We start from the raw sequence: 18,056 nt of genomic DNA, 5'->3' as shown, positions 1-18,056 counted from the left end.
ATATGAGCTATGACAATAATACATCACCTATTGTTTACCAGCTCAGTTAAATAATACAGGCCAGGCTTTATTTGAATAAACAAACAGACAAACAAAACCAAACTGGACACACAAAGGAGTCCAACCTGAGGCCATCAATAGTGAAATCCTGTCCCCTTTACCCTCTGGTATACCTTCACCCTCTCCCAAGGACCTGTACAATCAGGCATGTCCTGGTAAATGTTTAACAACTAGGCTCTGTGAGTGAAAAGAATGCATGCAATACACTTTTAAGCTTAATCTGCATTATTCACATTTCCTAAAGATTAGAAGTCAACAAAATCATAAATCAAGCTCTAATTTGTATCAATTGCCACTTTCTGAAGTGTTAATGCCCATATTGAAAATTTAGCAATGAGCTCTCAAAAGAGATTTGGAGCTGCCTCCAGCATACCCCTGTACAGTACAGTCCTTCTGAACATTAACCTCTAGGTCTGAGACTTACTCAGCAAAGGAAAAATAATGAGGATTGCTCAAGAGTTGACCCCTGGTCCTCTTCTGAGTCCTATCTCCTTCAGGGACACATACAGTCCTTCATAATGCTATAGTATTACCCTGGGTGGATCTTCAGAAAAGAAGAATGTAGTCAAGTCCTTTGACCTACACAAGTGACTTGACTTGGAGGATGAGTCAATCAGTTAATCAATATACATTTATTAAGCACCAAATATACTCCACAAACTATGCTAATCACTGAGAATACAAAGAAAGGCAAAATACTGTCCTTGCTCTCAAGGAGCTCACAATCTAAGGAGAGAAACAACATGCAAACAAATACATACAAACTAACAATATACAGGATAAATAGGAAATAATTATCAGATGAGAATTAAGAGGGACTGGGAAAGGCTTCATGTAGAAGGTGGGATTTTAGCTGGGACTTGAAAGAAGCTGGGAGGTGGAGATGAGGAGGGAAGTGTTCCAGACATGGAGGACAGCCAGTGAAAATGCCTAGATAGGAGATGGAGTCTCTTGTTCATGGAACAACAAGGAGGCCAGTATCACTGGATTCCATAATATGTGGTGAGGTATAAGATGTAAGAAGACTGAAAATGTTTTTTTTTTTGGGGGGGGAGTGTAGATTATGAAGGACTTTGCCAAATGGGGGATATTGTATTTGACTGTCAAGGTGCCAGGGAGCCACTAGACTTTATTGAGTAAGGGGGTGACACGTGTAGACTTGTGCTTTAGAAATGCTGATTCAAAAGCATGATCCAAATGGCCCCTCTCTGTTGACACTCTTTCCTTTGCTCTCCCTTGTTTTAATCTCCTGCTTTGCCCTCATTGTCTCCTCCCCAGGAGGCTGGCACCAAGAACATACAGGTATCTGAAAATTCCTCTTTTTCCTCATGTTTTATTAATGTGTCTTGAATTATACATAATCACTCCCCAATAATCCCCCATGATGCCTACATTATCACAATGCACATAAACATAAGGAATTGAGCCAAACTACTCCATTCAGAGATGATGACTATGAATATGAGACAGTTTATATGCATATCTAGAGGACTGATGACAAAGCATCTTACCCAGGTCCTCCAAGGGAGAGAATAGACTCAAGGTACAGAGTTATACATGTGTGTATACATATATATATATATATATATATATATAATTGATTTGTTTTGCTTGATTATACATATTCATTACAAGGATGTAGCTTTCTTTTTTTCTGGGAGTTATAAGAGGTGGGAGAGAGGGAAAATGCTTAATAATTAGAAAGATATATTTAAAAAACAAAATGTGTCATATCCATAGACAGGCACATGCCTAAGAGGAGACTGTCAACTGGAATCCACATGGATCTGAATTTTAAAAAAAAATTGTTATTTTTACCATTGTATAAATGTAATTGGTTTAGCTTTCTTTATATTAGTTCATAGAAGTCTTTTCATGTTTTTCTGAATTATTCATATTTGCATTACTTAAGACATAAAAATCTTCCATTACATTCATATACCAAAACTATTCTCCATTCAGTGGACCCTCACCTCACACAAAGTAAATTATGCTCCAGCTTCTCATTTTTATTCTGTTTATGTATTTGCTTTTTAGATGTGTTGCTTGTAAGCAACAGATTACAGGATTTTCTTTTCTTTTCTCTTATTTGATTGTTTAATCTATTCACATTTACACCACCCCCTTCTGGTTGTCAACTTTCCCAGCTCTAGAGTTTTACTAAATTTGTTCTTTTTTTCCCCTTTATTCTTGTTATTTAGTCATCATAATTCTTTCTGTTTTTTTTCCTCCTTCTTATAATTGGTTAGTTCAAAATCTCCCCCTCCTCACCTCCAATTATTTTGTCTGTTTTCTTTTTTGTACTTCTTTTAAAAAAATTCTTTGCCATGTTCTCTTCATTTATTTTCTTTCCTATCTATTCTAAACTTTTATTCTTTGATTCATTAACTTTATATTTATTTATTTTTTCTTCGGTCTCTTTGGTTACCTCATACTCCAAATGATCCATGATGTCCATGACCACCTCTCCACCACTACCCCAGCAGGCTTCTTCTCATGCTAGCAATGCCTCCATCTCTATGGCTTCCTTCTCTGATTAGTAAGTTTTTCTCCTAATCTCCATTTGAGAAAGCACTCATGCCAGCCATCATGCTCTCTTCAAACCCTGACCAACTCACAACACCTCAGAATACTTTCCCTATTCTTCTTCCCCCTCCTCTATTTTTCAGGTCTCTATTATGTGCTTAAACTCCTTATGAGCAGCTATCTGTATTTCTTTTTGCCTGTCCTATATTCCTGACACAGCATAATGCTTCACACATAGTAAACATTTAATAAATGTCTTTACCTATCTTTCTATCTGTCATGTAGTATAAACTTCTGAATTATTCAGGGCGAATCATTTCTTCTAAGCCATCTCCACATTATTATTTTGTAAATCTTGTCCTTTCACCCCTTTATTCTGTTATACCTCATTCTTAGAAGTACCAATTACCAGAGGAAGTGATGAGGATAGAAGCATTATCCCATGGCAGAAATCTCCTTGTTCCAAATTGTTTTACCTCTTGCCTTCATCACAATAATTTTCTTACCCAATTTGCCTTGCAATTTCCTCTTTTCCACGTCCTCCAACCCTTCTGGTCAGCAACTGCCATCAGAAAGTTCTGATTTTCCTTCTCCTGAGGCAGTTTATCTTCCATGGAAGCACAATTCTCTCAGAGAAAATTATCTTCTTGGGTACAAAACTAGGAGAACATTTTACAGAGTAACATTGGTTATAACAATAATCAACTGTGAAAGACTTAGCTAGTCTCATCAATATAATGATTCATGATAATCCCAAAAGACTCATGATAAAAAAAAAATGCTATCCACCTCCAGAGAGAACTGATGAACTCTGAGTGCAAACTGAAGCATATATTTTTTTGTGCTTTCTTTTTCTTGCAACATGGCTGTGGAAATGTTTTGTATGACTTCATACCTATAATTGGTACCACATTTCTTGCTTTCTCAATAAATAGGGAAGGGGTGGAGGGAAGGAGAGAATTTGAAACTGGCAAAATTTTTTAAAAAGAAAAAAAAATCCACCTACCTGCCAGGCAAAAAATAAATTTAACCACTGTATGTCTTGGAGTTTGAAGTACAGGATTTTTTTTTTTCTGGAGGCTGCCTGTGGATTCTTTTGATTGTTACCCTGTTTTCTGTATTCGGCATCTCTGAGCAGTCTTCTTGAGTTATTTTTTGCATTATGTTGTTCAGGATTTTGTTTTGGTTTTTCACTAGTCATATTCTTCTGGGGATGCCTATGATGCTTAAGTTGTCTCAGTGCACCCTGTCTTTGAGATCGATTTATTTTGCTTGCACAGCGATCCTGTAATTCTCTTTTCCAGATTGTTTTTCATTTTAGTATATTTAAGTACCCAACCTGTTCTCTGTTTGATTGATTTGTCTCTATTTCTCTTGTTCAGAGAGACTTGAGACCGTGGATTCAAGTTCTCTGTATTCTGCTAAATATTTTTGCGGTGCAGGCCAGTTAGTCAACTACAATTCCTTAAGCACCTGTTATGTTTCCAGGCACTGTGCTAAGCACTGGAAGGAAAAAGAAAGGCAAAAGACTACCTGCTTTCAAGGAGCAAATGGTCTGAGTCAAAGTTCTAATTTCTCTTTTGAGCCATTCTGGAGCATTAGACTGCAGTTCTATGATTTCCTGGGAATACATAGGGTTCTGTGGTTCATCAGATGTTGGTTCAATTTCCTTTGTGTTACAAGATTTGTTTAAGGATGTTTATCATCTTTTAGATGTCTTAGATGTCTTGCCTTCTAATTTTAGTATCTTTCCCATTAATTTAAAAGCTTGTGCACTAGGTTTTTATTTTATTTTCAAAAATCTGCCATTCTCTCTCTCCCGCTGGGAAAGCAAGAAAAACAAAACCCCTGTTACAAACATATATAGTCAACAAAACATGCTGTCCCACATAAACTAGGCCCTTACCACCACAAGGCAGCCTTTTTATTCCTCCCTAATTGATTCTCTATTCTACTCCCCAGGAAAATTATTTCAAACATTATCTTCCCTTTTCTTTCTTTTCTTTTTTCTTTTTTTAGGCAATTAGGGTTAAGTGACTTGCCCAAGCTACACAGCTAGTGTCAAGTGTTTCATCTGAGGCCAGATTTGAACTCAGGTCCTCCTGATTTCAGGGCCGGTGCCCTAGCCACTGCACCACCTAGCTGCCCCCCATTGTCTTCCCTTTCCAAGTCTTTCTCACCTTCCCCTCCTCCCTCTCTCAGCCGAGGGACTCATCTTTTTCTTTGGTGACAAAATCGAGGCCATTCTGTGTGAACTCCTTCCTCTCTTATTTTCTTAATTTCGTCTCTCACTTTTCCCTCATTGTCTTCACTTTCCGACAATGAGGTGGCCCCTGTCCTTGCTAAAGCCAATCACTCTACATATGCACTTGATCCCATACCCCCCCCCTTCTTCTCTAGCAGACTGCAATCTCAACCTTATTTTTCTTGAATCCCCAACCTTTTTCTTTCTGTGATTCTCTACTGCCTTCAAACATGCCCAACTCTCCCCATGCTTAAAACAAACACCCAGCTCCTCCCATCCCTTCAAGTTATCATGGCCCCAGCCTATCCTTCTAGTCTGACTGTACACTACTTCCCCTCTCACCTCCTGCAATCCAGCCACAGTAACCTTCTTTCTTTCCTTCCCTCATGACACGCCGTCTCCTATCTCCATGACTTTGCATTGGTCATCCCTCACGCCTGGAATGCAGTCCCTCTTACCTCTACCTCACAGCATCCCTCTCTTCCTTTAAGATGCAGCTCAGGCAATATTTTCTACAGGAAACTTTTCCTGATTCCCAACCACTAGTGTGCTCTCTTTAAAATTACATTTAACTATGCTGTGTATGTAAACATTTACTTATATGCTTATTTACAGTACTAACTTCATACATATGCTTTAACATAGATGTATATTTTATATGTACTTGTCTCCCCACTTATATGTCAGCTTGTGCATGGTGATCGTTTCATCCGTCATATCAGCAGCACCCAGCATAGTGCCCGGCACACAGCGAGACCTTAATAAATTCTTGTTGATGACTGTTTATCATCTTCTCCTGGATCCTCTCCTTTCTAGGTTGTGTGACACTGACATCTCTTGGTTTTCCTTCTCTGATCCCTCCCCCTACACCTGCTAGGGCCTTCCTCCCCACTTACCTTATACTTAAATATTTTGTATTTATTTTTTATATTTATTGTGTATATGCTTGTTTATGCATAGGCGGTCTTTCCCATTAGAATGTAAGCTCCTTGACACAGGGGTTGTTAATTCTCTGCATCTTTATCCTCAGTGCTAACATAGAGTCCAGCACGTAGCAGGTGCTTAGTATGTGCTTCTTGATTGATGGATACACGGACCTGTTCTTGACTTCCTTGCCCTTTCACTGCTCATGTCTTTTCGTACTCAAACTCTGGATTGTTCCAGATATTTACCTCCTCCATTCCTACTTCCATGCTGCTGGATGAAGTCATTGACTGAATCAAATGGGACCACAATAAATGCATCTAATCTCAATAGGATTCTCATTGCTATTAGGCATAACCTAATCATTCTCCATCATTCTCCCCACAGATGCTGTTACAAAGCCTCCCTTCAGTCATCAAGCCTCTAATAGCACTTTCCTCTCCTCAACTGAGGACTTCTCTTCATACTTTACTGAGAAAATAAAGGCTAACTGTTAAGTGTTCTTTTCTCCCCTTTTCTACATCTCAAACTACTTTGAAATTATCTTTCATTCTCTCTTCCTTGACTCCAAACTCTGATAAAGAGGTGGCATTTCTCCTCACTCTTCTACATTTGCCCTTGCTCCTACCTTCCCTCCTCTTCAGTGATTTGCCCTTGCTCTGCTAACCCCTCTATCTTCAATGTCTTCCTATTTAGTGGTTGCTCTGGCCTAAAAACAGGCCCGAGTCTCCCTCATCCTTAAAAAACCCCTCACTAAATTGTATTGCATTTTCAAATCATCACTCTCTATCTCTCCTCCCTTCCCAGCCAAACCCCTAGAAAAAGCAGTCTACTATGGTTGCCTCCACTTCCTCTTCCGTTCCTCACTTATCAACACTGCATTCTGCCCTCCAGCTTCATCACTCAGTGGAAATATAAAAGCTCTCCCAATTGCCAAAGCCAATGGTCTTTTCTCAACCCTCATCCTTCTTCACCTCTTTGCTGCATTTGCTATTGTCAACTCCCTGTCCTGGGCACTCTCTCTTCTCTGCACATTGCTTTCTTTGGGTTCTCACCCCTCCTCTCTGACCTTTCTTTCTCTGTCTCCTAGTTCATCATCCATACAACATTTCATAATCGTGGTCACTCCTGAAGGCTCTTTCTGGGGCCTTCTCTTCTCTTTCTATGCTCTCACATGGCAACTGGAGCAGTTCCCTTGGGTCTATTTATCATCTCCATACAATAGACTCCAAATATACATATTTAGCCTCAGTCTTTCTCCTGAATTTTAGTTTCACATTCCCAAATACTTACTTAACATTTCATGCTGGAGGTCCTGCAGGCATCTCAAATTGAACAAGTCCGAAACAGAACTTAGGATCTTTGCACTCAGACCCACCCCTCTTCTGAATGTCCCTATTTCCGTGGAAGACATTTATCCAGTCACTCATTAACAACCTTGGCACTTTCCTTAGCTCCTCATTCTCTCTCATCCCACATATCTAATCAGTTGCCAAATTCTACCTTCACATCTTTCACAACTATGTCCTTCAGTTCACTCATAGGGCCACAATCCTAGTTTATGACCACTGTCCGTTCACTTGTCAAGTCTTCCCAAGTCTCTCTGAATTATTCACGAGTTCTTGAAGTGCAATGACATTCCATTATTACCACATACCAGAATTTGTTCAACCATTCCTCAATTAGTTTGCATTTCTACTTTTGAAAATTGTTCACATCCTTCAGTCGCTTATCAATCAAAAAGTGACTTTTATTTAGTCTTATAAACTTGCATCAATTTGCTATCTTGGATAAGAGGTTTTTATCAGACATTTTTGATGCAAGAATTTTCCCCCTAATTACTAGCTATTATCCTTATTCTACCTACATTGATTTTCTTTGTGCAAAACCTTGAGTTTATGTAATTTAAATGGTCTATTTCACCCTTTGTAATCACTTAGATTTCTTGTCTGGCTAATAGTTCCCCCTCAGACCATGACTGTCAGGTACTTTCTTCCATTCTCATCCAATTTTAAAATCGTGTATCTTTTTATATTGATTGCTTACATATCCAAAGGTTATTGTGATACATATGCTGGTTTAGATGCTGGTCTAAAGCTATTTTACCCCAAACTGTTTATGAGTTTTCCCAGGTTTTTTCCCCCAAATAGGGAATTCTTTTCTTAGTACATTATATTCTTGGGTTTACTGAATACTATGTTACTGTTTATTTCTACATCTTATTTACCTAGCCTGTTCCACTGGCCTACTTTTTTATTTTTAACCAGCACCAAAACCTTTGATGATTATTGTTTTATAATTTTGAGATCCATCATTATTAGTGTTTTTTTCCTCCATTATTTCCTCTGACATTCTCGATTGTTAAGTTCTTCTAAATGAATTTTATTAGTTCTGTAGGAAATGACCCTGTTGGTTTGACTCATATAGCTTTCAACTAGTAGTAGGTTATTTTGGGCAGTACTGCCATTTTTATTATATTGACACAGCCTAAATATTAACAATGATTCCAATTATTTAAGCCTTCTTATATCTCTGTAATATATTTTTTCAATTCTACTTTTCCTTCTTTCCTTTTTCTTTCTTTCCCTCTCTGATTCAATATCTCACCCTGCCTAAGGGTTAACATGGGCCTGAGCCCATGACTGATCAACTGGGAGCTTTGGCCTACTATTTTTGGCCTAGGCTGGTTCACCCCTCCTTAGGCAACCTGGATGACCCTGCTCTCTGGGGTCTTAACAGTGTTGAACTTGTACCATTTTAAGCTATTTTTGTTTTTTTTTTGTTTTTGTTGTTTTAGGCAATGGGGTTAAGTGACTTGCCTAGGGTCACACAGCCAGTAAGTGTTATGTGTCTGAGGCTGGATTTGAACTCAGGTCATCCTGAATCCAGGGCCGGTGCTCTATCCACTGCGCCACCTCACTGCCCCCATTTTAAGCTATTTTTTTTAAAAAAAATTATAGGTGTCTATAATGGAAATTAGTGGTGGTGTCTTACACCTTTGAGATATAAGGTGGTAGCTCAAGAGGCAACAATGAAGTATGACATGGTCCTTAACCTGGGGTCCATATACTTGTTTTTTAAATATTTTGCCAACTGCATTTAATCAGTTTCCTTGGTAATCCTGTGAATTTTATTTTCTTCATTTAAAAATATTATTCTGAAGAGAAGTCTAGAGGTTTTACCAGATTGTCAGAGGTATCCATGAAAAAAATGTGATGGAGCTACCTCAAATCACCTCTAGAGCTGACTGGTAAATTTTCAGTGACTATTGCTTAGAGAAATACAAACTAAAAGAACAACTCTGAGGTGCCACCTCACACTTATCAGATATTGGCTAATATGACAGAAAAGGGAAATGACAAATGTTGGAGAGAATGTGGAAAACTTGGAACACTAATGCACTATTGGCAAAGTTGTGAACTGATCCAACCATTCCAGAGAACAATTTGGAACTATGGCCAAAGGGCCATAAAACTGTGTATACCCTTTGACCCAGCAATACCACTACTAGGTCTACATCCCAAAGAGATCAGATAAAAAGGGAAGGACCCACATGTATAAAAATATTATAGCAGCTCTTTTTGTGGCAGCAAAGAATTGGGGATAGAATCTATGTCCATCAACTGCGGAATGGCTGTGATAGAATACTATTGTGCTATAAGAAATGATGAGCAAGACACCATCAGAAAACCCAGGAAGACTTACATGAGCTGATGCAAAGTGAAGTGAGCAGAACACTATACACAATAACAGTAATATTGTATGATGATCAACTGTGAACGACTTAGCTATTCTCAGCAATACAACGGTCCCAAACTATTCTGAAGGACTTATGATGAAAAACGCTGTCCACTTTCAGAGAAAGAACTGAATAGGAGTCTGAATGCAAATTGAAGCATACTTTAAAAAAAAAACAACTTTATTATTCTTGGCTTTTTTTTTGGTGTTTTGCAACATGGCTAACATGGAAATATATTTTGCATGACTGCACATGTATAATCTGTATCAAATTGCTTGCCTTCTCAATGGGGGGGAGGGGATGGATGGAGAGAATTTGGAACTCAAAATTTAAAAAAAAAACTTAAATTTTTTTGTTTACATGTAATTGAGAAAATAAAAATTAAATGGAAAAAGAAAAAAAATTCAGTGTGAGCATTTATACCTCAGGAATCACTACAAATCAAGAATTGGTTTGTTTTGCCGATTGTCAAGATTTAATAAAACGGAGAAAATGTTAATGATGCACATTAAACTGAGATCTGTCTTCCACATAAATTTTCTTTTTTTGGAAAACTGGTTGGTAAACACTCACCAGCATATCTCTGGGATCCATGACACAAAAAAGGTGAATGGTTCCTGGGCTAGTGGACAGACAGCTGGCCTCAAAGTCAGGAGGACCCGGGTTCAAGTTTTACCTCTGACATACAGTGGCCATGTGACCCTCCCTAAGTCACTGAACTCTCAGGTGCCCAGGCAACTCTGAGACTCTGAGTTGGACAGAAGGCTCAGATCTGTACTGCAAGAAGAAGCTACTCATGGGGAAATCCCTTTGTTGTTATTCACTCATTCAGTTGTGTCCAACTCCTTGTGACCCCATCTCTACACCAATGACATCAGAGACCTGGCTGTTTATAGGATCTGCTTGTGTGCTACCTTCTAGAGCTAGCTCATGTTGAAACAGGGTTTCTACTCTCATATGCTTATATGACTCTTTGAATTCTGGGAAAATGGAACACGTGAACAATGAAGGAGAGGCCTTCCCTCCCATGATGGAAATGGAGGGCAATGTGGAGATGATCCAGGACTACAGAGGCTGACCGTAGATGACAGCGCCAGATGACATGCATGCCACAGGTGCAGCTGCTCAAGAAGAAAATGAGGACCTGGATATAGGTCTAGAGGACCATTTGACCATTACAGACCATCTGGAATGTCACATGTAGAAGTCAATATCAAGCGTTAAATCTGTTAATACCGAGAAACTTGATAACTGGATGCAACGTCTGTTGCCTGATTGAGAGGCTATGAAATGACTTTTGGTATTATAACGTCACCTTCTCAGTTACAGTATTAGGTATCGCTATGTGATCACGAACAGCAACTCTTCCCTTCACATCCATCTTCCTCCCTACTCTTTGGGCCTTCCTGTAACCACTGGCAATGCTTGATCAGTGGTTTTTCACTCCACGGCCTCTCACAGTCATCTGACCATGAAAAGGACTCAGAGCGGTTTCACTTTTCTGATAGTGAGAAGTGTGCGCCAGCCTAATGCCTTTCCAAATGCATGAGCTTTCACTCATGTAGGATTTCTCCAGGGACAAGAAGATGAAAGCATCTTTTGCCATATTTGTCACATTTATAGGGTTTCCCTCAGCTAAAAATTCCACATGTTACCTGAAGAAAGTAGAATCTTTGAGAGCAGGGATTGCTTAATTTTTGTCTTTCTATACCCAGTGATTAGCACAATGGCTCACATAAACAGGACACTTAATGTCTGTGGAATTTTAATTCCATTTCATCCATTCCACAGATGGAGCACTGGACCTGGTGTCAGACAGATCGGCCTCAGACACTTCCTAGCTGTGTGCCCTGGGGAAATCACTAATTTCTCTTAGTCTCACCTTCCTCATCTGAAAAATGGGGATGATAATAGCACCGACATCTCAGGTTTGTGATGAGGATCAAATGATATGATATTTGTATAGCACTTTGCCATCCCTAAAGCGCTACATAAATGTTAGCAAATATTATTTATAAGGCTTCTTTTCCAGAAGGAATTTTCTTATGTCTAACAAATCCTGAGCCCACATTAATTCCATCCATAAGGTTTCTCTCTAGTATGAATTCTCTGATGTACAGTATGGGATGAACTCTGGAAGGCCCTCCCACATTCCTTACAACATTTACAAGGCTTCATTCCATTCTGATCAGACAGATATCTGATAAGGTCTCAGCTCCATCTAAAGGCCTGTCCATGCTAATTACATTTATAAAGTTCTTATCTAGCTTGAATTATCAGAAGAACTCTGAGAAATCAGCTCCAGATGAAGGCCTTTTCATATTCATTACATGTATAAAAATGTCTCTCCAGGATGGATTTTCTGATGGTTAATAATTTCTGTGTCCTGACTGAAGACCTTTCCAAATTCATTGCATTCATAAGCTTTCTCACCAGCGTGAATTCTCTGATGGTAAATAAGAGGGGAGTGTTGGACAAAGGCTTTACCACATCCATTCCACTCACGGGACTTTTCCCTACTGTGAATTCTCTTATGTACAGTAAGGTGTCCACTCTGACTGAAAGCCTTCCAACACTCATTACATTTATAAGGCTTCTCTCCAGTGTGGATTCTCCGATGACAAATCAGGGCCGTGTGCTGGATGAAGGCTTTACCACATTCATTACATTCGTGAGGTTTTTCTCTGCTATGAATTCGTTTATGTAAAACAAGGGATGAGTTCTGGGTGAAGGCTTTCCCACATTCGTCACATTTATAAGGCTTCTCTCCAGTATGAATTATTTGGTGTCTAAGAAGTTCTGAGTTCCAGCTAAAAGTCTTCCCACACTGATTACACTCATAAGGTTTCTCTCTAGTATGAGTACTGTGATGTACAGTAAGAGAGGAACTACGGGTGAAAGCCTTCCCACATTCGTCACATTTATAAGGCTTCTCTCCAGTATGAATCCTCTGATGTAAAGTAAGAGATGAACTCTGGGTGAAAGCCTTCCCACATTCGTTACATATATAAGGCTTCTCTCCAGTGTGAATTATTTGATGTCTAATGAGTTCTGAGTTCCAGACGAAGGCTTTCCCACACTCACCACATTCATAAGGTTTCTCTCCAGTATGAATTTTTTGATGTCTAATAAGTTCTGAGCTCTGGCTAAAGGCCTTCCCACATTCATTACATTCATAAGGTTTCTCTCTGATACGAATTTTCTGATGGGTGGGAAGTGATAAGTGATCTAGGGAAGCTTTCCCATATTCATTACTTACATAATATTTATCTTCATTATAAATTTTCTGATGATAAATAAGCTTTGCATTCTGGCTGAAGGTCTTCCCATATCGGCTATCTTCATAAGAGTTGTCTCCAGTATGAAGTTGGGGGCGTCCAGTAAGGGCTGTGCCCCAGCTGAAGGCTATCTCACATTGATTATATTCATATGATTTCATTCCTGTATGTTTGCCATAATCCTGAGTATGATCTGGCTGATAATTAAAGTGTTCCCCACGTTCATCATACCTGGCATGTTCTTTCCTGGATGTCCCTTTAGTATACTGAGTTAGGTTTGAATATGGTGGGAAGATCCGGCTATCTGTACCATGTCCATCATGACTGTCACCTATAGAAATGCTCCCCTGGAGAGAAAAGCCTGACCCCCTATTGGAGCTTCTTCCAGATTTACGACATTGCTGGCCTCTTCCTCTGCTTATGGTCTTCCTGGAAGGACTCTCCTGGCTGTCTTGCTTCTTGCCTGACTTTAGATCACAAGCCCAGGCTTCTCCCAACTCGAAATTCCAAGGCCTATTGCTGACGACATTCTTCCAGGATGACTCTTCTGGAGAAACGTACTGCTCTGGAGTAGAACCTCTAATGTTAGGCCTCAGCTCCCAATCTGAGGGAAGGGAAAACATAAATGTATCTTCTTCCTGCTACTAGGGAAATGAAATGACTTTACATTTAGTCTCACCTATTTCCTCAAAGAGGAGAATAATCTTCATCCTTGAAAGGAAGAATCAATGCTAACAAAATCTCACAACCACACTTTCAAAGAGGGATCTGCTTTACAAAGGACAGTCAAATACATGATAACCCCGAGTCCTTCCAGCTCCCCTGCAATATAAGCAAGGTGGAGACTATTATGATGTTTTGTAGGTGAGCAAACTGAGGCAGAGAATAGTCAAAGAGATGACCAGTGTGCCCAAGGGCCATGCTGGGACACGAGCTCTTCTCAACCTTCAGCAGGGAGAAGTCAAAGGCGTTCAAGGTGCAGACAACATATGTGGAGCCAGCCCTTCCTAAACCTAAGGAGGCCAGATAGATGTATGAGCTACCATTGTCATTATTAGGCAGTCCCAACATAAGCACCACCTTTCAAGACTTAAAGAATTTGCAAATACAACAGAGAGAACTCTGTTATTAACATTGGAGAAATAGTGAGGAACAAGAAAGGTACCCGAAGAATGGTGTGAGGGGACTGCGATGACTTTGGAAAGGAGGGATTCAGGAAACCTCAAACGGCCAAGTTTGACACAGACACCCGATTGAATTCCCGAGCAGATTACAAAGCACAGGATCTGTGCACAATGGAAATGTAAGGGTGAAAACCAGCCACGCCAGACTAATAGCATTGTCTTTGCTGCACTTCCATAATATACATGGACTTCTGCTACTGTCTGACAAAATCTCCCATGACAGAAGGCATGGTAGAGGAGAGGGTGCAGAGTGCACACGTCCCATCGGCTCTCAGGTCTTTTTCTGAAGGGCTATTGAATGAACGTTGTCTGGACACACCTCCTCCGTACAGTTAATTTTTTTTAACCCAACACAGAAGTTAACGTGCATCCCAACTACTTTTCAATCTATTCTATTTAGTCCAATGTTCTAGCTTACTGGCCCCTTTTACCCTGTCCTGAAGAAACTGCCATATGATGACACAGTCATACAAAGAGGCATGTTTTGCTATAGAACTTTACCTCTTCCTTTTACTTATACCATAATGGCCCAGAGGCAGTGAAAATCTCCTCTCTGTCTTGTACCCCTCTCAGGGATCAGGATGGTGCCACAGACCTATTAAGCAAGGGAAAAGTAGGTAGAAATATGGCCAAAGACTCCCAAAGAATGGAGAAGGAGAAAGAGCTAGGCGTTAGTGAAGACCACTCTTTCTCCAATGATAAAGTTAAATATTAGGAAAATATTTTTTCAGGAATTGGGTTGTAACCTCAGCTTAGCTACCCCCTGTGCAGAGCCCTCCATACTCTCATGTGACTTTACAGAGACAATCTTGGGACTGACAGTTCACTGTCACATGGGGAGGCATCTGTGGGAGGCACTAAGAAAGGACCCACCAACATCATTCCTGAAGAGACCTAGATAAGTCACAGATAATTAACTGTCATGAGAGAGCAAATCTATGAGGCATTCGAAGAGTTAATTGTCATCTTTTAAAGATGTTAACTGCCATACGGTGGAGAAGATATCGTATGGAGACGATAAAGGAAAACTCATGAGAAGAAAGAGTTTAACATTGTTTCACTCCTGATGAGAAAATGGACTTAAATCTCATTCTGTGGAGAAAGCAGTTAGTTGACATTTCTGAGAGGAACTGAGTCAAATAGTCTGATGAGAACTGACTGGTCACCCAGGGGTTCCAATGTTTGAGGAGCTGGCAGTTGACAAGTGAGAGGAAAATGACTTTTTCCTTCATCCACTTTCCTAGAACATAGGAGTGACTTTGGCCATGACTGTCATCAACACTTAAAACATTTAAAAATCAACACTTAAAACATACTCTTTTATGATTCTTTCTTATTGGCAACTCTTAATATAATTAATATATTAATATATTGTCAATATATAATACTGTTAATATAATTAATATATTGTTAATATACTTGACAATATTAATATACTATTAATATATAATGCTATCAATATATAGCCAGTAACAGTAACGTATATTAAACCTATCAGATTGAGGTTTGAGAGTGAAAGCAGAGAATAACCTAAGAGAGGAGTTTTTCCCAGTTCTTCTGAGGTAGGGCTCAAGTTAATTTGTTGATTAACTAACTAAAGAGATTTTGCATTTTAGTAATTTTAATGGCATTATCAGAATTATCCAATAGCCTTTGGACCTGGTGAGAGAAGGAATAAGGTAATGAGTTAGCATTAGAGTGACAGGATGGGTTGAGAGCGTTCTCCTCCAGAGTACATGACAGGTAATGGATGACACTCCCACACCTCCCAGCAGGAGTAGCTACATTTAGGTCTTGTTTATGGGATCTCTACATGCTGAGTGTAGATGCCTACAATAGAGAAAGAAGGTCTAGGAAAGACCTCATGCTGGACAACATCAGTTCTTCCCAACTAGACTGGCTGGGAAGGTTCTCTGAGGAGAGTTTCTGTCCCACATTCCCAGAAAATGATAACTTGAGCTAAGGGCCACAGTGGGCTGTTTCTACTCACTCACCTGGACGGGAAGCTGCTAGGTCTTCTCTCTCCAGCACCCCCAGGACTTGCCCCCGCTCCAGCTGGAAGATCACATCCGCTTTGCCAACGGGAAGCCCTGCTCATGGTAAATAGGGAACTGCTGAGAAGAGAGGGAACCCCAGAATTCAGACCTTTTCGGGGAAAGCAGCCCATGCTAGGAGGTAGCAGAGTACTGTGCACAGGACCCCTGGAGGATAACTGCGATGGTGCTCCTGGGAAGCTGTGAAGTGGAAGGGGGTAGGGAAGTGGGCAGGTATGGATCATTCAGCCAATAGAGGATCAGAAAGAAAATTAGGACATCTGCCTATCTCCTCACGTGGAGCACGTGAACGTGTCCCATCTGCCAGTATTTGCATTGGGATTTAGGGGAAATTGGGCCAGATTATGCCTAAGATTGAGAGTTGGATGGCCCTCAGGGGCCACTGTCCTCATTCTCTAGATCAGGAAGCTAAGGCCCAGCAAGAGGAAGTGACCTGCCCAAGGCCACACATGCGGTCAATGTCAGGGGCAAGATCAGACAGGAGGATCCAGCTGTCCAAAAGTGAAATGGATCAGGCTGCCACAGGAGGGAGCAACTTGGCTACTAGGTGGCGCAGCAGAGAGTGTTATCCACCTGGAATCAGGAAGTCATGAGTTCAAATCCTGATTCAGATTCTTAGTACTGTGTAACCCTGGGCAAGTCACTTAACCTCTGTTTGCCTCAGGCTTCTCATCTGTAAAATGGGGACAAGAGGAGCACCTGCCTCACAGGGTTACAGTGAGGATAAAATAAGACAACACAGGAAGTGCTGTGGAAACCCTACGGTGCCACAGAAATGCTTCCATCACCATCCCCAACGACGGGCTCCCCTTCACTGGGAGACGTCAGGCCAGGCCTCTGGGGCCAGCTCCAACTCTGAGGTTCTGTGATCCTAATTCTAGCCTGCATCTAAAATGACACAGAACATGCCTGCAGAAGACCCCCAATAACTCAAGGAAGACTTTAGCTTCCAATTACGCACTACAAAGAAGCATCAGAGGAGAACAGGGAGCACAAGTGAGGTACCCCGTCTTTCAGCCCCCAAGGGAACAGGAATCTCTGGTCTCTAACAATTGCTAAATGCTTAAAATCTTGTACAACATATAGGAAGGGAAGGGAAAAGAAACTCGGTCCAGGAGCTGATGCAGGGTCTCCAGGCTGGGCTGGGAAGGGGTGGGGTGGACAGGGGCAGTCCTTACCCAGGGAGACCAGGTTCCTATAGTTCTCCAGCATCACCTCCTTGTACAGCTTCTTCTGAGAGGCATCCAGGAAGCACCACTCCTCCCGGCTGAAATCCACAGCCACATCTTTGAATGACACAGATTCCTGAAAGGCCCAAGAAGATAGGAGTGAAAGACAAGGGACTTTAGAGGTCATCTGGTCCAAGTCCTTTCTCTGAGACACTGAAAATTCAGTGATTTGCCCAAAGGCCACACCTCAACTAAGAGGCAGGGTCAGGATGGGAACCCAGATGATCTAATTACCAGCCCCAGCTCTTTCTACTACTCTATGCTGCCTCCTGTCTTCAGCTCTGAATACTGTCAGGGATACCCAGCGAAGCCCTGCACCTCACTCTAATCACACAAATGGCGACACCCTCGTGTCCTGTATTTTATCCTTACATATACAACAGTCACACCCGAGAAGCAATCACACCAAAGAGATTAATGTCTAGGCAGAGATAATACAGCAAACACTCTCCATTCCTAACTGGTGCTATTTCTTTATATCTATATCTCTGTGTCTCTATATGTGTGTGTGTGTGTGTGTGTGTGTGTGTATACATATGTATACACACACACACACATAATTTTTCCCACTTAACAGTATTTTATTTTTTCTAATTACACGTAAAGATAGTTTTCAACATTCACTTTTATAAGATTCTGAGTTCCAAATTTTTTCTCCCTCCCCTCCCCCCTCCCTAAGACAGCAAATAATCTGATATAGGCTATGTATGTACAATCATATTAAACATGTTTCCACATCAGTCATGTTGTGAAAGAAGAATCAGAACAAAAGGGAAAAACCACAAGAAAGAAAAAAAAGAAAATAGTATGCTTTGAT

General features: G+C 40.5%; 1 protein-coding gene across 3 annotated transcripts in view; it reads right to left on the bottom strand.

Moving 5' to 3' along the window:
- Positions 1-677: 677 nt before the first annotated feature.
- LOC110219847 (uncharacterized) overlaps positions 678-18,056 on the bottom strand; it is a 55,662-nt gene continuing 38,283 nt past the window's right edge. For all 3 annotated transcript variants that reach the window (XM_021003555.2, XM_021003558.2, XM_021003553.2), the window contains exons 3-7: positions 17,189-17,315; positions 15,951-16,046; positions 3,593-13,376; positions 3,093-3,245; positions 678-1,847 (exon numbers count right to left, since the gene is read on the bottom strand). In XM_021003555.2, the coding sequence (XP_020859214.1) occupies positions 11,821-13,376; positions 15,951-16,046; positions 17,189-17,315 (1,779 nt within the window). In that variant the 3' untranslated portion in view covers positions 678-1,847; positions 3,093-3,245; positions 3,593-11,820. The remainder of the gene's footprint in view (positions 1,848-3,092; positions 3,246-3,592; positions 13,377-15,950; positions 16,047-17,188; positions 17,316-18,056) is intronic.

This window comes from Phascolarctos cinereus, unplaced genomic scaffold (assembly GCF_003287225.1).
Source record: "Phascolarctos cinereus isolate Bilbo 61053 unplaced genomic scaffold, phaCin_HiC Scaffold_726;HRSCAF=1367, whole genome shotgun sequence".
Classification (NCBI taxonomy): Eukaryota; Metazoa; Chordata; class Mammalia; order Diprotodontia; family Phascolarctidae; genus Phascolarctos; species Phascolarctos cinereus.
This window is presented reverse-complemented; position numbering and strand designations above follow the sequence as displayed.